This window comes from Coenobita brevimanus, chromosome 101 (assembly GCF_032717465.1).
Source record: "Coenobita brevimanus isolate Jiangsu-jjx chromosome 101, ASM3271746v2, whole genome shotgun sequence".
Taxonomy (NCBI): domain Eukaryota; kingdom Metazoa; phylum Arthropoda; class Malacostraca; order Decapoda; family Coenobitidae; genus Coenobita; species Coenobita brevimanus.
This window is the reverse complement of record NC_137054.1, coordinates 13,699,373-13,720,801: the sequence shown is the minus strand read 5'-3', so window position 1 is coordinate 13,720,801 and position 21,429 is coordinate 13,699,373. Positions and strand designations below refer to the sequence as shown.

Sequence of the window (21,429 nt, the reverse complement as noted above, 5' to 3'; positions counted from 1 at the left end):
AAAATAAATAAATAAAATCCAATCAACACTTCCCGGTTTCGTTCTTAAGCAAAAATCCATCTATTCCTTACCGCATGTCCTTCAGCTACCATGTTTCTTCAAGTCTGTCCAGATGATAAAGTTCCTGATAAACACCAAATAGTCACACAGTTCTTCCAAAAAATAACCAACACTTTCAGGGGGCTTCCTTGGCTTCGCCTTAAAGTTTCGGTAAAGTTCGAAGCAGCTAACTTTCCTTCTAAGAGTATAACGCTGGCTCCTCAAAATCCCCCAAAAGTCTTCACCACGACCAAGACACTTCCAGAACTTAGGGATTCACAGTGCTCGCAAAAACCTGGAGCCGGCTGAGGAGGAGGAGGAGGAGAAGGGTTGTGAACTGTGGGAGGACCCGCGGCGAACTGAACCGTGTGTGAAGCGTCCCTCTCTCCTGCGAACAGACGTTTGCGAAGCGGCTCCCCCCCTTTCTCTCCTCAGATTCCTCCATCCCCTCCCCCTCCCTCCTCAGACTCCTCCATCCCCTCCTCCTCCCTCCTCAGACTCCCCCATCCCCTTCCCCTCCCCCCTCAGACTCCCCCATCCCCTCCCCCTCCCTCCTCAGAGTCCTCCATCCCTTCCCCCCTCCTAGCTCCTCCCACCTGACCCCCAAACTCTCTCAGCCAGTACCTTCAACTTCCTCCTCCCCCCTCCTGGCTCCTACTTCCCTCCACTTTTCCTTCCTACTTCCCTCCAAAGCAACCCTCCTCTCTACTTCCCTCTCCACATGCTCCTTCTCTCCACTCCTTCCCACCCCACCCTACTCAACCTCCCTCCTTTTCTCTCCGAATCTTTCCTACCCTCTCTCCTACTGACTGTACTTCTCTCTACACCTCCTTCCCCCTCCCCCCCAAGTCTCTAGCTCCCGGCAGTCCTTCATTCCTTACTTTCATTCTATACACACTTCTTCCTCAAATCAGTATTCCTAGCAATTTTCTTACCTACCATAACTTCCTTGTAATGCCTTATGCATACCAAATTTCTCTATATTTTTTCCCTAATTTCTTACCTATCTACTTTCCTTCTTTGATATTTACTTACCTAAATACAGTGCCTTCCCTAATTACCTTCCTACTTTATCTTCCTTCCTCCCTCCCAGTCATTACCCACCTACGTATTTACCTAGCATTTCCTTTCTTTACGTATTTTCATTTCCTTCCTTCTTACTCGCCTACCTAATAACCTTTCTTTCACTCCAATCTCTCTACCTCCATTTCTTGTTGTCCTATACTCCTCCATCTTACACGCCCTTCCCTCTCCTCCCTGTCCCTCCTCAGTAAGCAGGACTACAGTGGGTGTTCTGACGACTGTTTAACCTTCAGATGACATTCTACTAAACAGCAAGAACGACGTCATTTTCTTTTTTCATTGTTCTGAGAGGGGAGTAATTTTAGTTTATTTTTGTTTTATTTTTTGTATTACACTCGTACCTTGGTTCCTCCCCTCCCCCTCCTCTCATCCACCTACCCTCCTCCATATTTTTTCTCTCCAGCCTAGTATTTATCCCTCTTTCCTTCCCCACCCCCTTCTCTCCCGTCTCCCACTATCTTAACCCTCCTTCCTCTATCCCAATTATTCCCCTTCCATCTTTCTATCCATCCCCTTCTCTACTGTCTATCTCATACCTACCTTCTCTCACCTTGTCCCCCCTCACCTACTGTCTCTCCTCCCTCCTCTCCTTCCTTCTCTCCCTCCTCCTGTCCTTCGCTACCTACAGGAAGTGGTCTCCCCCGGGTGTAACGAACGCCTGAGAGAAATTAATAGTGTGTGTGTGTGTGTGTGTGTGTGTGTGTGTGTGTGTGTGTGTGTGTGTGTGTGTGTGTGTGTGTGTGTGTGTGTGTGCGCGCGCGCTAGAGGAGTGAAGACAGAGCAAGCACTTTCATCACACACACACACAGTCACGTCCTGGTAAGTGTCAAGAGAGCAGTATAACCTGCCAGCTAGGACGGTGTGTCGAATACATATTACACTCTAGTATGCCTGTGTGTGTGTGTGTGTGTGTGTGTGTGTGTGTGTGTGTGTGTGTGTGTGTGTGTGTGTGTGTGTGTGTGTGTGTGTGTGTGTGTGTGTGTGTGTGTGTGTGTGTGTGTGTGTGTGTGTGTGTGTGTGTGTGTGTGTGTGTGTGTGTGTGTGTGTGTGTGTGTGTGTGTTTGAGCTAGAGAAGGAGTGAAGATAACGCAAGCACTTTCATACATCACACACACACAAACACACACACACACAGTCACGTCCTGGTAAGTGTCAAGAGGGCAGTATAACCTGCCAACTAGGACGGTGTGTCGAATACATATTACACTCTAGTATGCCTCCCACTGTCTTCAATTGTGTGTGTGTGTGTGTGTGTGTGTGTGTGTTTGTGTGTGTGTGTGTTTGAGCTAGAGAAGGAGTGAAGATAACGCAAGCACTTTCATACATCACACACACACAAACACACACACACAGTCACGTCCTGGTAAGTGTCAAGAGGGCAGTATAACTTGCCAACTAGGACGGTGTGTCGAATACATATTACACTCTAGTATGCCTCCCACTGTCTTCAATTGTGTGTGTGTGTGTGTGTGTGTGTGTGTGTGTGTGTGTGTGTGTGTGTGTGTGTGTGTGTGTGTGTGTGTGTGTGTGTGTGTGTGTGTGTGTGTGTGTGTGTGTGTGTGTGTTTTCGTAATTTTCACACACGGCTATCCTCTCCTCACTACTGCGTCTTTCCCTCCCTATGTTTTCTTGTCTTTCTTACCACAGTCTCATTCCCCCCTATCGTTATTCGCCCTGCAGCACCACTAGGGACCCGGACGTAAATTCGACTGTTGCGGATCGTGTTCTAGGGACGACCGGGACTTTGAAAAACATCGTCTCCCTTACCGATCTTTGTGCCGTGTTCAGGCAAAAAATATAGCATTAACTATGGAGGAAAAACAAAAATAAAAGCTGCAAATAGGTAGGTCACAAAAAATTACCTTCAAACATACCTACACTGCAAGATTATAACTACAAGAGTGAGATTATAAACTGCACATACGGCAAGGTTATAACTACAAGAGCACACATACTGCAAGGTCATAACTGCACAGAGATTATAATTGATCATAAAGCAAGACTATATCTACAGGCTCAAGGCCAGTACTACACATATACTGCAAATGTAACTACAACTGGCCTAATACACTGCAAAACTTATCTTCAAACAGGCACGTCACACAGCAGAATATCATTCAAACAGGCTGGCCAAACGGCAAAATACTATATCTTCCAGTGTGTTGGTTTTGCTGCAAAGTATTAAAGCTTTACAAATAGGCTGGTATAAAAGAAAAAAGGGGGGAGGAGGGGAACTCAGTCAGCCTGGTCATAATGTAACAAATTAATTTCATATACTGAAAACATTATAGCTGCAAATATACTGACAACGCAAAATGTAGCTTCAAACAGGCTAATCAAACCGTTCAAGATCATATCTCCAAACAGATAAGCTAAAAAAAATAAGCTTCACGTAAATGACATTATAGCTTCAGATAGGCTGGTCATCTCTTCCATTCAAAAATACAGTCTATCCCACACTCACACAACAAAACCTCACCCTCTCCCTCTTACTCCTCCTCTCCTTCTCCATCACTCTCTCCCTCTCTGACCTCACCCGGCACTGACCTGATCTACGTGCGTGATCTTCTCGTGGGTGGTTGGGGATGGGGGTGCCACGTCGTCATGGAGGGGCACCTTCGGGGGGGCCCTGTCCGTCGTATCCACACTCATGGCACCTGTACTGACCACACGCTCCTCCACTGGGGTAACCTCGCCGCCCACGGATTTGACTGTTGAGAGAGGGGCAGAGGGTTACGTAAATCGTCTGAGGGTAGCAAGAACAGGACTCCAGTTAGTAAGAGAGGGTTGGACATATATAAAAATCGCAAGAAGAAAAAGGGGTATGTAAAATTAAATCGTCTGAGGTAGTAATAAACGGGACTCCCAAATCGCTGGGTAGTAAACACTTCAGGCTACGACAATGGGTGAAACATTTATAAAAATCGCAGCAAGAATAAAGGAGGTCTGATATTCGCCTCGTAAGGACTTAGCAAGAGGAAAGGCAGGTGACTGATAGATACTAGAGGTTGCTTCTATACCCCTACAGCCCTGGGACACTCATCGAAGGGATTTACAATAGCCAGACTTTAAACACAGTACAAAAACTAAATACCTGACAAATCTCAGCTTAAGACAGAAGTGGCAGGTTTAGTAATACAATAACATGGGCTTTACAATCTCAGTCCTCTTTAGATTACATTATCTAACAGCTTCAAGGCTAAAGGGGCTGTTCTGATCTTAGGAGGCTCCCTAGTTCCTTACCAGCATATTTCTGCATAGGACGCTGATATTCTCGCATTAAGCAAACTATGTTGAGCATTAAAGAAAACGTGAGAGAGACTTCGGACTTTAATATCGATAAACTGCTTTGCGATACATAGCATGACAGTGAATAATAACCTTTAAAACTTAGTACTGTTATTATTCAAGCTCCAACTTTTTTCCGAGTATTGTATAAGTTTCAAACCTCTACAATCAAAAAAGTGGAGCGAAAATCCTGACCGAAATTTTACATATTTCACTGTTACGGAATGAAGTCACACCCGTAAGAAATTCGCTTTACATTAAAAACTAGAGACAGGTAGTCTCCAAAGTCCGGGAGAAAAAGGATACCAAAATATTTAAACCATCGACAAAAGTAATAATTTTAGAGAAATATATTTAGTCACACACACACACAAATACTATGTTACGAATACTCCGTCCATTGAAATAATCCCAATACCCAAAACATCGTCACTTACTAGGCTGGGTATCCTCATCATTGTCGTATTGTACATTCAGAGAGATCCTGTGGCCTGCAATGATAGATCCTACAGGCCCAGTTTCCTCCTGTCCTCTGGGATCCGGCGCCATTTTTCTGCTCTTGCCGCTGTTCTCCCGCCGGGTGTTGCTGTTGTGGTGGTTCTGGTGCTGCCGCTGCTGTCTCTTGGGGGTGCTGGCGGTGCTGGTGGGTGTGGTGTTGAGTTTGGGGGCGCTGCTGTAGTGGATGAAGTCGTCTGTGGCCACGAAACTGTAGAAGGAAGGAAATAAGTTAGAAATTGGGTGGATTCCCGAAAAACGTACTCATTAACTCCTTCAATCCATTTTTTTTTTTTTTTAGTTCATTCTTGTTTACACTTTATAACATTAAATGAATAAATTTACCTTTAGTACTTAAAAGGATGATTAAAGTTGGAGTATATATTTAACTTCCACTTCAGAATATTTCTCCTAAGCTGAATCAAACTGCATGGAAACAGCATGATTGAAAATGAATGTCATCGGACCGAAGTGGTTGAAAAAAAAAATGATCCATCTTCAAAGTTACTGCGCAGAAAAAACAGCACACAGTTGAGATTTCGGAAAAGGCCCCTGGACGCCATAAAATGAGTAATTCACAGTATTCTTATCATATAATAGGGTACAGATAATGCACTTAATACAACTTATCTCACCGTAAAACAAAGCAGGTCTATCAGTAATTCTCACCAGTTACTGGAGAGGAATGCAGACAAAGCCCAATCTGACCCCAGCCCTCAGTCACCCCCACATATCCGAAGTAACACAAACAAGCCACATCTTAACCTGTAACAACACTACCAACTCACATCGTCACACAAAGCCCCATCAAACCCCACTCACATCACCACACTCAAGTCACACACCAAGCGTCACATCCTAACCTGTCACTCCACCACGTTACATGGCCACAGTCGCAGCAATATTAGTCCATCACCAAACCAAAGCCACAACAAGTCGCATCCTAACCTGTCGCACCAAACGTACGTCACATCACCAACCCAAGTCACATTCTACCCTGTCACACCACTACACCTACGTCACACTAACTCGTGATATGCTACCCTGTCACACCACCAACCCAAGTCACATTCTACCCTGTCACGTCACCAACCCAAGTCACGCCACGAACCCAAGAAACATCCTATCTTGTCACACCAGTCAACCTGCGTCGCACCACCAACTTGTGACATCCTATCCCGTCACACCATCAACAAATCACCTTCTAACCTGTCACAACACCAAACCCACGTCACAACACCAACCCACGTCACAATTCTAACCTGTCACCTCAGCCAAGTCGCACCACGCTCTTCCTCCCCAGTGTTTATATGCCGCACGTGATGCAAGCCCATATATACACACAACGAGGCCAACTACGCACGGATGATACCCAGTGCGTGCAACCTTTTCAGTATAAGGAAGTTTAGTATATTTATTTGTACCCTTATTATTGTTATTCTGTTCAGGAGAAACCCCCCCCCCCAAGGATGGAAGGGGTTATAACTGTCGAGGTTATTAATTACGATATGGAACACGGAGGTATAATTTATCGTCAGAATTATTTGATCGTCCAGGTATTACATCAATGTATGAAATCAGCAAAATATTAGACCATAAAGATATTAAAATCCTTCACTACGCTGGATTTTCTTGTTCGGACTATTCCATATTACTTAGCTTAAATGACATTGGAACAGAGCTCTCCGACGAAATAATAACAGCAACAACATTCAATAAAAATACTAATAAATACTCTATATAAATAAATAAATAAGTTCAGAAGTAAGAAATATCAAGGTGAACGGAAGGTTGAAGGGGATCGGAATGGTAATCTAATCCTTTAATAAGCTTCATCCAGTTCCCACGGTGGACAGGCTTTCCCCCACCACCCCATACCCTCCCATCCGCCTTCCCGTCCACCTCCTGCCAGACGTCTGCAAGTTTAACCCCTTCATTACGATCATTTCTTATTAAATTCCCACTCTTCAAACAATCAACTCAGAGAATATATAACTGTCTTTAAATAGTAAATAAAATATGAAGTCACTGGGCTAAATGGGGTAACAGTTCGTTCTCTTCTACCCACCTGCTCCACCTATCCCTCTGATCCACCTTGATCCACCATTCCTCTATCCACCAGCACCTTAATTTAACTTGATCCACCTACACCTTGTCCACCTACTCTACGACTTTCCCACTCCTTCCTTAACCAGTTTTTCCCCGGCACTTTCTTTTTCGATCCTGCTCTTTTCTCTTTCATTCCCCCCTCTCTCTCTCTCTCTGCTTTCCCAATCCTCATTCCTCACAAGAACTTTCACTCTTCTCAATCCTCCTTCCTTATTCTTCATTTTGGTAATTTCTCTCATTTTTCTACATTTCCCTTCTCAACGCCCTTTCCTCGCTCTTTTCTGTTACAGTCCCTTCGCTATTTGGTTTCTACTTCTTTTCCCTTACCTTCAGTCCCTTTCCTAGCATACCTGTCCCCTTTACTTTTCACCCTTTTCCTCAACATTGCTAACACAAACACCTCCCCTCAAAATACCACACAGGGCATGCCCAGCTCCAAGACCCCTTCTGCCCTATCATAAATAAACAACTCTATTGGAACGCATGGATAGGGCACTGATAAGAGCAGCGACCGTGGTAAGTACAGGCTTTTATGATGATGTAACAGTAGTAATGATAGTGTTTGGGGATTTCCTATAGGCCGTTGTGCTACGAAACTTAGAACTGATAAGCAGCAGTAGGAAGAGTTGAACTATAGGACGAGACAGAAGTTTAGTCGGAACTGATACACTGCAAAGTAGGGAAAATTGTGGCAGTAAGTACAGTAACTATATATAACTGGCCCAAGGAGGAAGCCACACCCAGCCAAGAAGCATTCTGACATGGAGTTTTAACCTGATCATGATGAGACTTAAGAGAAAAAAAATGTAATAACTGGAAGAATGATCCGGGGAAAGGAAGCCACAAGGAAAATCTACAATATCGGCATTCAAATTAAAAGCATGGTAACAGTAATAAAAATGTACGCGGAAGACTACTGCCCTTCCTTCCTATCACACGACCTTCCCAGACCACAAGACCCTGCCTATACAGCGTGCATACAAACCCCCTTCCCCATGCCACCCACTGATTTACATTGACTTTCACGGCAATTCCCTTCTTTCTCTCTATGTTTCACTTCCCATATCGTTCCTTCCACTAACTCCACTTTTCATTTCCCTTTCCATCCCTACTCCCCATTTTCTATTTCATTTCTATCCTCCACTTCCCATTCGCCTCCCCTCCCTTCCACTTCCCATTTAGTGCCAATTTCCACTACTCTCTTCCATTACCCACTTTTAATGGTATTCCTACAACTTCGATTCACTTTCCATTCACACCTACCAGTATTTCCACAATTCCCTTAAACGTTCAATTTCCTTCAGTATCTTAAATTGCACCCTATGTCCATCAAAGTCCTCCCTATCAAACTCCCTCTGTCCATACCACACCCCACCACCCTTCCCTCCCTCCTCGTCCCCAGTGCAGACCTTCAGCAAGCCAGGTTCAGTCCGGAAGGCAGGTGGGGTACTGGAAGGCCTCTAGAATAGCAACAGGCCCCCCTCCCCTACATTCCCTGCCCTTTCCCCCTTCCGTCCTTCCACTTTACCCCCCCTCCATCCCTCCTTTCTCACCCCCCCCCTTTCAACCCTTCTTTACCGCTCTCTCCATCCATCCCCTTCCCCTCATTCTATTATCTTACACCCTCACCTCCTCCACCACCTCTCCATCTGATCCCCTTCTATACTTCCCCCCTCAACCCGTCCTCTTTACCACCCTCTCCATCCATCCCCTTCACCCCATTCCATCCCTCCTCTTCACCCCCAACACTCTCCCTCTCATCGTCACCGTCATTCGTATAGCCATTTAACCTTTTCGTATAGCATCAAAACGACAACCATATCAGGCTACATATAAATATGAAAGTACTGAACGCTCCAGAATAACTAACTCTCCCTTTCCTCATAACAGAAACAGAATAACCATACAGTAATACTCACTCTCCTTCATCCTCATTCATATAGCCTTATAGCCCCTTCCGGATAGGCTGACCGCATTGAGATGACACCCAGCGCTAACACGCACACGGCTACATGCTGAGCTTAAGGTGACATACATAGCCTCTGAAGGAAGTGGCCTTGTGGGGTCTGAAGGCTAACTTAAGACTTCTTTAACGATATAACTTTGCATATTAGCTACGTCTTAATATTCTCACTCTCTCTCGTTACAACAAGGACGTATGTTTGAGTGAGTGAGAGAGAGAGAGAGAGAGAGAGAGAGAACGGGGGGGGAAATAAGTGAAAAACTATCCGTATATACCCAACGAAAATCAACCACTCATTCACTATTCAAGCCTTCAAAAAATTATATATATATATATATATATATATATATATATATATATATATATATATTAAAATTAACTTTCCGTGTTTTCTGACCGTGCAAGAAACTAGGAAAAAAGTTTCCTCCCCCAAAAAAAGAAACTGAAGGCTCAGTAAGATGGCATTCTGAAGTCCAAGGGAAAATACTACTACTAGCTACTACTTACCCATGTTTTTAGGCCATGCATGAAACTAAGGAGGGAAATAATATCATAGTCATAACATGACATACTGGGGTTTGATCCAAGGGCCTAAGAAAATAATATAGCCTACACAGTTCAGTGCAAAAAAGTTAAATTTCTTTTTTTCACGTCAAGTGCAAGAAAGATGGAAAAAAATAATCGTTAAAGGAAAAAAAAAGAAAGTTATACAGTCTTTCAATGTCATTTTGAGTCTGTTTTATGTATACACACACACACACACACACACACACACACACACACACACACACACCAGAAGAGAAGGTAGAAGACTGCCAACATTTCCACCACTACCAACTACTGCTAACACCGTTCACCACTGCTGACACCAACTACTATTTCCACCTATGTCCACTTTCACCACTGCCAACAGATATTTCTACTACAACTACTGCCAACACTGACCATTCACCACTACCAACACACCCACCACTGACAACACACTTTATGAACACCGTGATCAGGGCACATATTCACTAACAAACTTACGATCAAACTCTGTCGTAATTATGAGTCATTATCTCAGGCATAGGAGCATAAAAATCTCCTCTTACTCTTATTCATGTTAAAACTAATCTTACGACTAAAACCTGGTCGTAAGCTTTGTGAATCTGGAACTAACATCGTAACTTATCGTCGTATTTTACAATCTTTACTTTCCTTATTAAGATATTTATTTTGTGGTAACTCAGGATCATTTTGTTCAGTTTAGGAAAAAAATAACACTGAAAAGGTAGCAAAGACCATGTTAAACCTTTCAGTTCAAAATTCTGAATTTAGACCCTAAAGCTCCCCCCTCCCCCGCCAATCTGCCCCACCCCTTCATCTACACCCCGACCCACCCATCTATCCCCACCCACCCATCTACCCTCCACCCGCCTACCTTTGTAAAGTCAATTGAAAACACCAAAAATAATATGTAACTGGAGTCCAAATAACTACATATTATTTTTCTCGTATTTTATCATTCATTAATCCTGGTGGTGTCTTTATACTTTATTCTTGCTGGTCAGACGATGTTATTCAGTTTACGAACATTTGGCAGTGAAGATGTTAGTAATCATAAAAATGTAAAAAAAAATAAATATATAAAAAAATAAAAAAAATACTCGCATTATTCATAGCGGCGACTCTCCCTTGCAGTGAATAAAGTTATCATAAAATGTTAAAATTCTGGTGTGTGTGTGTGTGTGTGTGTGTGTGTGTGTGTGTGTGTGTGTGTGTGTGTGTGTGCGCGTGTTTAAATGAACACTACCAGTTCAGACCTCCCCACACCCACCCGCACATACCCAACGCAACCCAGGCAGGTACTAACAAACATTATGATAGCCAGCTGTACCCACCTCCACTGCACACCTGCTTGCCAACTCTCACCCTGCCAACACACTCGCTCTCACCTCCCCAAAACGAGATGAGTGATAAAGTAGGCTAAGCAGAAGAAATAGCTCAAGCGATTTTCGGTTCTCTCGCTCTCTCTCTCTCTCTCTCTCTCTCTCTCTCTCTCTGCTACGAACTTCCATGGCAACTTAATACGTGTAAAATACTGCTACGTACGAATCTGCTAGTCCGGTCAGCGCCTGGGTTCGATTCCTGGTGCAGGCAAATGGCACCACTAAGTCAGGTGCTCATCCAACCTTGGTTAAGCCCCTCATGGTGTATGCCCCTCTCTCTCTCTCTCTCTCTCTCTTAACAACAGTATGGGAGTAACGTAACTAAAACAAGAACAGGGACTGAATAAAATAATGAAAAACAGGAATAAGAAAAAAGGGGACTAAGGACAAGAAAAAAAAAAATACAAGATGGGAATAAGGCCAAGAAAACTAATAAAGAATAAAAAAAGAATTATTACAAGGGGAGGAACAAACCCTGTAAGCACCCGACGCTCTCTTACGTCTCGAAACCTTGGGGAAACTAGTCAAAATATGGCTGGGAATTAATGAAGGTGGCGAGGTGACCCGTAACGCTGCCAGTGTAAGATTTGATCGGGTCAGAATAGAGGGTGGCTACAATTATTTAGCAAGCAAACTATCCGCACTAAGAAATACCAGTTTAACTACACCGTCTATCTGTGCAAGAATAATAGAGCCCATGGTTTACCTATATCTTGTCTATCTATCTATTGTGAGGTACTTCAGAGGTGGTAATATTAAAACAAATGTCCGGTCACAAAAATTACGGTAAACACGTCTTACTCTTAGTCCTCTCAAGCATTACATCAAGGGAAATGAAACAAATGAAACTATGTTAAAACTAAAAGGCACGAAAAACCATCCCACGAACTGATGACTTTTTAACTATTAGACAACACATTATAACCACTTTCCTCTCCAATATTTAAACACTGCATCTTTACTACCAAAATGAAACATGAACGATGGGAAACAATTCTATAGGGCCTAAAACAGACACAGCAACAATTTCAGCATCTCAACCTTCCCCTCCACTATTATGTAACACTAAAACTCCTCCTTCACTACGAAAGTGAAGCGAAACATTAATCTTCAGAACTCAGCACTGAATATTTTATCTAGAAGTGAAATTGTTATAGTTTACCTGTACCGCATGCTAACACCAGTAATGCCAACACCAAGTACTATATAGCCTTGCACACTGCCAAATAAGAGCGATGAAAAAATGAAATAAACAGTGAAAGAAGCAAAAACGTTTACCGTGAGACTGTATGTCCCCACCACCACCCTTCTCCAGCACCACAACCTCCTCTTCCTCTCCATATTAAGTATGAACGATGGGAAACAATGATAAAATTGAGCGTAAAATAAATAAAATCCCTACCTCTCCATGAACTTAAAATTCGTTTCCATTTACCTGTACCGTAAACCCTTCACCCCAACCTTATCTTTTTCCTTCCTCTCCAACATTTGGGCAACACTTTCTTTACACTACTGCTACTACACACACAACACTCCAACGCCCTCCACGAAGAAGTACTGGTGGTAAGCAGGGTGTTTTTATCGGTGTCCGCTGAGTAAGGCGTTTATTATCGGGATATAAAAGGAATAATGTCACAGGTGTTATCGGCTTAGTGTCCTTGTGTAAGTTGGGGTTTCCAGCTTGTCAGTCCAATATACCATTCATTTTCGTCGAGGATATGGGTGCTGATAAACTCTAGACGATTTTATGACCCAAATCCCCCGAAATTAAACGATTTAACCTTTATGTTTTGGCGATGCATTCCCCCTCCCCATGTCTTCCATTTTTGCTTTATAGAGATTATTTTACTCGGCTTGAAGAGATGGGCCTAGTAATGGAAGGATGAATGAAGCTGTAACTAGATCCGCCAGTACAAATAAATAAAATCGCCCGGAGATAGCATGTCAGAAACCAGTACACCTAAGTACATGGATATCTTAAGACCGTTCAGCCCGAGGATGTATTTCATATTTTCTTGCTTCCCCATTACTTTAGCCTGCCGATAAGTTTCGAACAGAAGGTAGCATAAATAAATAAATACATAAATCGCGGTAATGTTAAGCACCTCCCTGCCACAGCTGGAGGCGCCGCTACGTAGCCTTACAATTAAGCTCAAATAACGCAATTATTGAGCAAAATGTGTGTTATCTCCCATCAATAATTGCCCTCCACAAACAACTGTGTGTGTGTGTGTGTGTGTGTGTGTGTGTGTGTGTGTGTGTGTGTGTGTGTGTGTGTTTACAAGCAATTTAGTTACGCTTAACCCCCTTAAAGTCTATGACGTATTTTCATTTGTCTTACTGATGTCGTAACAGTTTCATGCAGCCTTGTTCGAACTTTTTAAAGTTGGAGGTTAAACATTGCCTTTACTGACTTCTTCATTACAACGATTCCTCAAAACTGAATAAAATCTTAGTTGGAAAAATAACAAATAAATCACCGACCTCGAGGCTGGGGTTAAATTTCTCCATGTGTTAACTAAATAAATTACCGGACTGTAGGGTTTAAATTTCTGCACATGGGCACTGAACACCGGCCTAGCTGCACAGGATCCGGTTTCGAGCAAAGTACACCCGCACTCTCCTCACCTGCTGCCCTTTCAATCTATTTGCTTCTTATAGGCTCAACTGTAAATACTGGCTGCCTCAGGAAACCAAAGCCGGCCCTTCAGGTAAATTCCCGCTGGTAAGTTTTGTTTGGCTTCGATACGGTTACTTAGGAAAAGGCTTGCCGGTTTGGTTATTCTTTGATGCAATACTACTTTTATATTACAAGTAAGATACACTTATTCAGTTTGCAGCGGTTCTTTCGTACAAACTTTATATACTAGGAAGGGCATATTCATAATTATCTACTGTTGGTACTGCATATATATATATATATATATATATATATATATATATATATATATATATATATATATATATATATATATATATATCAGTATCTCTCTCTCTCTCAGCTATATCAGCAGCAGCAGCCACTGCAAGTCCACTGTTGAACGAAGGCCTCCCCCAACCTTTTCCATGAACTCCTTGACTGAACCAAACTGCCATGTTTTCCCCGCAAACTTCTCTATCTCATTTCTCCGCCTCCTGTCTGGCCTTTTTCTGCTACGTTTACTATCTCTTGGAATCCAGTCAGTCAGCCTCTTGCTCCATCGTATCCCCTATTCTTCCTAAATGGCCTGCCCACCTCCATTTCTGTTCTTTTGAAGTTCCATAATGTCTTTAGTCTGCTCTCTTGCCAAACTTGAACTTTTCCTGTCAAAGATATCCCCAATAATGACTTTTCCATTGTCCTGAGAGAATGGATTATTTGATTTCCCATCGACTGTCAGTTCACATTTATATATATATATATATATATATATATATATATATATATATATATATATATACTGTATATAAATCTATATATATATTTTATATAAATCAATATTATATATTATATATAAATCTATATATATATATATATAAATCTATATATATATATATATATATAAATCTATATATAAATCTATATATATATATATAAATCTATATATATATATATAAATCTATATATATATATATATAAATCTATATATATATATAAATCTATATATATATATAAATCTATATATATATATATATATTGTTTTTGTTTGCAGCAATACAATCAGTAAGGCCCTTAATCACTGCACAAAATATAACGAACGCCTAAAGACGGTATACATGATGGATATAAGTTTGGGGTTACATGACTCATCATCCTGGGCTGTAAAGTAGAATCAAGAGCTTCACTATCCAGCTTATCTACACAAACAGTATACTGCTCCGGGCTATCAAGTGGCATCTTTTGCTATACTGGCTAACGAACAGTGAACTTTACATCATCCTGTGTAATCATATTGGTATCATGAGTAGCTAATGACAAATTGTAAAACATTCAATGACCACCGAGACGGATCCCTTAAAAGTTTATCCGGCCAGAGGAAAACTATGCATAAAATCAAAGTTTAGTAAGTTATCAGTGAAAGCCTAAAGCGGTTCAATAAGGTCACTGGGTACAGGCCATTCATCCGCAGATCCCTATGTCGACCGATACCAGGCATACTACGCCACTTCAATGAGGCTGACAATTATTTAAATGCTCAGTTTCATGAAAAAAAAAAAAAAAAAAAAAAGATAACTGCAGTTATCGAGAGAAGCATGAAAGTATAAGCAATAGTGGATCCAAAGACCAAAAATTCTTACAAACTTAACAGTATGTCCCGACAAACCATGAATAACTGGGCATATCATTGAAAGGAAGAGGAACACTGCCACCTATCGATTTAAACTTCCGTTGGCCAAGTGTGTGTCGACTATGACGTCACGCCCCGCCTCCCTCACGCAGCGAGCCGATTGGCCCGCGGCGATGGCGTGATGTGGTGGCCGGCGTGAGTGGGAAAATTTAAACCGAATAATTATTTTTAGCCCTCGTTGGTGGGAGCTAAGTCTTACACCCGAGCCAGATTTTTTTTTTTTTTTTTTAATTCTAGCTACCTCCAGAAGACTTTATTCAACTTAGTAATGGTCTTTCGTAATTAAACGATTACCGTAGGCTATGCAATGCGACTACTCGTGTTTAAAGTGTCTTCTAATTTAAAGCAACTGAAAGCAGCAAAATATGAAAATAATAATCTGGGTGCAAAGCCAAATACATATATTTAATCCTCGTGGCAAGAGTTAGGACAATTCAATTTTTAATGTTTTTTCTTCCTTTGGTCTTTGTAACATTTCCGCAGTCACTAAATATGCTATAAAAACAGGGAAGTGGGGGAAATAGGATTTTATTATTATTATATCAGAGTTCCGGGTATACAGTCGCATGATATTCCAACATATAAAAATGAGGGTTTATTACATTTCCGCCATAATTTATAGAAACAGTAAATCAATATAAATACTGCCATCATCACTGAATAATAATAATAATAATAATAATAATATTATTATTATTATTATTACTATTCACTGCATCTAATAATAATAATAATAATAATAATATTATTATTATTATTATTACTATTCACTGCATCTAATAATAATAATAAAAATAATAATATTATTATTATTATTATTACTATTCACTGCATCTAATAATAATAATAATAATAATAATAATTATTAACAATATTATTACTATTATTATCATTATTCACTGCATCCAACACCAGGTCAGTGAAGCAGACTGAACAATAGCAATATGTCATCGTGCAGAAGATTTTATTGATTATATTTTAACCCATTTAACACCAATCCTTCCTAAGCAAGATATAGTCGTCTGGGGGCCGCAAGATAAAACACAAACAGAAGTAATCGCAGTGAAAATTAAAATAAGTAATAAAGATGAAGAAAATTCAGACCGTGACCGCTCTACTAAAGGAAAAACCGATGGGAGTTAGGGAAAGGGTATGAGTAAGCGTCTTGGATCCCCCCCCCCTCCACCCTTATTGTCTGCTAAACCCTCTATGGCTAAACCCCTCATCACATTACTCTCTCTCCCCCCACGCCTTTTAACCCCTCCACTGCCTTTAACTGGTGGTAGATGGGGGCTTCCATCATCCACTCATTTGATGTAGTACTGCTTCTTCCTTAATATTTCTGTGTATGGCCTCCTCTCCCACTTTCTGCCATCCTTCCTGGCACCTGTACTCTCCTTTCCGCTTCAGGTGGCTACAAGTGGTTTCATGTAACCCACGAAACTAAATACAACGCTGGGTGATAACCATGTAACCAAATAATGAAGTGATGTAGAGCATACCAGGGTGCCCCTGTTAACTGGTTGGACGCAAATGCGGCGTCCATCCAAGAACCAAACCCCCACAGTCCTCCCCGTGCTTCGCTGTGGCGGGGCGCTGTCTACTGCAAGAGAATATCGGTTCACTGCACAAAACACTCCAGCAGGGGTGATTGCTTGCATGCGGTTATGGGTCTGATCGGCCACACAGACCGGGTTTACACAACAACGTTCTTTAACTCATCCACTCCCTTAAACTCGCCTTTCAAATCTGTCCTGCACATCACTCAGCTCCCTTACCTTCTCACTCTTACCCTTTAACTCACCCTACTCATGCTACACTCTCCTCCCCTCACACCCCTCCCCTCCCATCATCGTTTCCTTTCACCCTCACACCCCCATGTCACCCCATCGCATCACAATTAGGTACTCCCTCCCTCCCTCAGTACCAAAGCACACCAGCCACAATACTCTCCCTCCCTCTTTCATACCACACCACACCACTCCCCCTCTCCCTCTTTCATACCACACCACACCACTCCCCCTCTCCTTCTTTCATACCACACCACACCACTCCCCCTCTCCCTCTCCCCTACCACACCCTAACAACACGCCACTCATTCTACATCCACACCACTTCTCCCTCGCTCCCCCACACACCTTTCCTTTCCCTCTCACACCAGATTACACCACACCCTCCCTCTTATCTCCGCCTCTCCATCCATCTCTCTTCTCTGGCATTTCCTTTGACTTTACCACCATCCCTTGAGCAAAAAAAAATCACTATGACTTTGAACGAGATCACTTACTCCACAAACAACCCCTTCAGTACGATGACGCTTAATTTTTATTCTTGTTGCCTCCAGACTATACTGAGCTTCGTAAAAAAAAAAAAAACATGGAATGGGTTTTCAAAATCATTAATTTCTTTTTTTAAAGCTTACTCATGATACCTCCAGACGATTTCATTAAAGCTTAGGACACACACTCACACACACACACACACACACACACACTTAATCCCGGAGTTCACACAAGACAGTAAAAAAAGATATCACAACATTATCCCTACTCCATCCCGCTACTCCACGCCACGCCGCCCTCCCTCATGTACCCTCCTCTTCCGCTTTCTTTACCTCTTGTCACATCCAAAGTGGCATTGGAGATCATGAAACGCATCTTCCTTAGCGATTTATTCTGCATATTACATCTCGGTATCCTCTTGTATGATACTAATGCAGACTACTGAATGTTGGTACTAACATACAAGGGAATGTTAGAGTGTACAGTAAATCGCTCAGGAATAGTTGCCACTAAATACTATTAATTCAGACACTTGCAGGTATAACTTTTAAACATATTATTACCATCATCATCATCATTTATTATTATTATTATTATTATTATTTTTTTTTTTTTTTTTTTTTTTTTGTGACCGACTCTGGGCAAAGGCTTCACAGCCTGCTTTCAAGGCCCAGTAGTCCTCCTACGTACCGCACACCTCTACATGTCACCACTTCGGCGCTAACACCCACCGTCCATATTGAATACATGCTAGGGCTGTCTCATACAGGACTGGTGTATTGGTATTAGCGGGGGTATTTTTACGACATGTCGGCGGGCCTTCTGGTAGATCAGTAAAGTCTGATTTTATGAAATTCAAATCCTTAAACTGTTCCCTGCCTCAGCGGGATTTGAACCCGGGTCTGTCAGGACTGCAGGCCAACTCTCTACCGATTGAGCCACCTGGCTACACTGATAGGTAGACATGTATCAACGGATGGATACAGACTGATAAGTACAGATGAACGAACAACTGTCTGGCATTAGATAAACTGATAAAGACCATACCACATAATAAGAATGCAACAGAAATTGTAGTGCCGTTAAACAAACAGCCACAGTTTAGCAGCTACACTGACCACGTATTAGCTACAGAAAGTTACAGCTTAACAGAAAACCATCCTCCTCAAAGGACATCCAAGGACACAGCCAAGAAGCAGGACAATACAAACACGTGTGCCAGGCCCGTGCCAAAGGAAACAATGGAGGGGCTTGTTATCTAATTGGAGAGAGTGTAAGAGGTCTGGCTGCCACTACCATGCACTACACTTGCGTCACTCCGATGGAAAGTGTGCACAAACAACTCAAGTGGCTGAGGTATGATGTCACACATGCATTCTGTAGACTGGGATGAAAAGTGTGCGCTGTCACCCTTGCATACTGTAGACTAGGATGAAAAGTGTACAAACAGCTGAAGTGGTTGGGGTATGTCACACTTGGCTGCGGTAGATTAGTGTGTTTGTGTCTTAAGTATGTGTTCAAGTCTGCCGTAATTCTCTCTCTTCATCATCTTAATTTACCATTTGCATCAACTACCGCCCATCACCAGCATCTGTTATCATAATCATCATCAAATTAACCAGCATCATCAAATCATCAAACATTATCAAATCACCAATCATCAAAACATCAACCATCATCATCATCTTCACCACCACCTCATACAATAATCATCACTACCTTCCCTAACACCATCACTGACTTGAGAGACGGTCACCAACTTATCATTAACATTATATCAGTAACATCGATTACATATCTGACACAATAATTAGAAGTGTCTTATCGATGACTATCAATACCACTGTCAACGACTCTCCATCTTACATTTATCAGTCATTAACATCAACTATCATCTCACTAGTGTTGATCTTAGTCGATTATTAATTACCACATTCTACAATATTATTAAGTTCCCACAGTAGCCTAATCGCAATCATCGTTTACAAACTATCCAACTATGGTCATTATCTCCAAACCATCGATAATTTTGGCTACCAACAACGCATGCTATCATCACCTTAACATATGTCATCTCAGGCAATATATTCCCGTATATAAATAAATACACAGGAAAGGGGGAAAAATGCTACAGAGACGTGACAAAGAAACTGATCATATTAAATTTCTCCAACAACGAGTTCCAGAGAGTGAAGATGAAACTCAAATATATTTAAACCATTGTGCAGTACATGGCAAGGAAAACAGTAATAAAAGCACGCCAGAAACACCAGTATCTGCTTAAGTCTAACACATTCCCTTCATACAAAAAAAAAAAAAAAAAAGTATTCAAACGAGTATGTACTAGATAAGAGATAACGTACTAAGATAAGGGAGCTGGTAATGGACAGGAGACTAACAGACAATATAGAGAGAGGAAAGGAGGAGGCTGGAATAAAATGAAAAGGACGACCATATTAAAAGATTATTAGGACATTACAGTTCTAATGACGCCATTATTCCTCGTCAATGTATCTGTGTAACTCGAAGAGGGTAGATGTGGGCCTCTTGAATGACTCCTCTTTTTTTAGGCTTACTGTTATATTGGTCCACCAGTTTTCCTTCTAACCCCCATCCTCCCTCTTTCTTTCAACCCCTCCCTCTCTACTCCTCCCGGCTCCCTCCCTGTCTGTGTACAAGCCAACCTTGATAATATATGGTAGAAGCATTTTTATCCTCTCAAACCTACTTCACTGCTTGCCACGCCCTATTGCCCCTGCCCCTCCCTTTCTCCTTTCCCTCCACTCCTGTCCCCTTGCCCCTCCTCCTCCTCTTTCCTTCTGCCAATCTTTCAACTTTCTATTCCTCCTCCTCCTCCCTGCCTCCATCCATTATCTCACTACTTTAACCTCTCTCCCCTGTCTCCCTCCCCTTCCTTCCCCATCCTGCTTGCAAAACTCCTCCCCTCCCCCTTCCATTCTATTGTTAGCCACTCCCCTTATTACCTTCCCCTTCCCCTCCGCTCGTCCCCTTACCTACTGTCCATCATCCCATCCCCCTCTCTCCTACCCCTTCCTGTTTATTCCCCGTCCTATCTCCTGTCTGCCACTGTCCCCCTTTCCTTCCTCGTCAGTTTCTTCCATCTTTTCCTGCATGCCACTCCCTCTTCCTATCCCTCAGCAAACTGTTTTCCTCTTCCCCCTTTTCTCCCCATTTCCTCCACCACCACTATCTCCTCTACCTTCACATCCCCCTCCACCTCCTCTTTCACCTCCCCTCCCCTCACCCTTTCTATCTCCTAACCTTTGCCGTCCCTCCCCCTCTTTCCTCCTACTTTAACATAACCCTTCCCAATCCCTCCCCCTCTCTCTTCTGTAAGACCTCCCCCCGTTGCTTCGTGACCCCTTCCTCTTTGCCACTGCTTGCCACATCCATCATACAACACCCTCCCCCCCCTCCACCTCAACCCTTCCCTTCCCTCAACCAACCAACTACAGCCTGCCTCACTGCCACACCCTCTACCGGTATATTAGTCTTATTTCTCTAACTCCAAAATATATATATATTTTTATAGTCTTTAAGTTTACCTCTATCTGGACCACCTCTACTGTATGTCCCATCCCCTCGATTCTCCACTTGTCTCTCTCATCTTGATTTTCTGCCTTGTATCCTGCTCATCTTAATTATCCTTTATCCTCGCTATGATTCACCTACTCAGTCTTCCGGTTCATAACAAAGCTTTCCTCATTTCTACCCACCTTTCCAAATTCCCTCCCTCCCTACTTCTCCGCCTCAACCTTCCTTACCTTCTTATCACATCCCCTACCTACCTTTCCCTTCCTTCCCCCTCTCTCATTCCTCTCTGCTTCATCTCCCACCCTTATCTTTACCTCTCCCTGCCTTCCTCCCCCTCTCACTTCCTCCTTCCCGCT

General features: G+C 42.3%; 1 protein-coding gene across 3 annotated transcripts in view; it reads right to left on the bottom strand.

Moving 5' to 3' along the window:
• bgm (acyl-CoA synthetase bubblegum family member 1) overlaps nt 1-21,429 on the bottom strand; it is a 131,388-nt gene that overhangs the window by 34,243 nt on the left and 75,716 nt on the right. For all 3 annotated transcript variants that reach the window (XM_080284397.1, XM_080284398.1, XM_080284396.1), the window contains exons 2-3: nt 4,848-5,116; nt 3,670-3,833 (exon numbers count right to left, since the gene is read on the bottom strand). In XM_080284397.1, the coding sequence (XP_080140523.1) occupies nt 3,670-3,833; nt 4,848-5,116 (433 nt within the window). The remainder of the gene's footprint in view (nt 1-3,669; nt 3,834-4,847; nt 5,117-21,429) is intronic.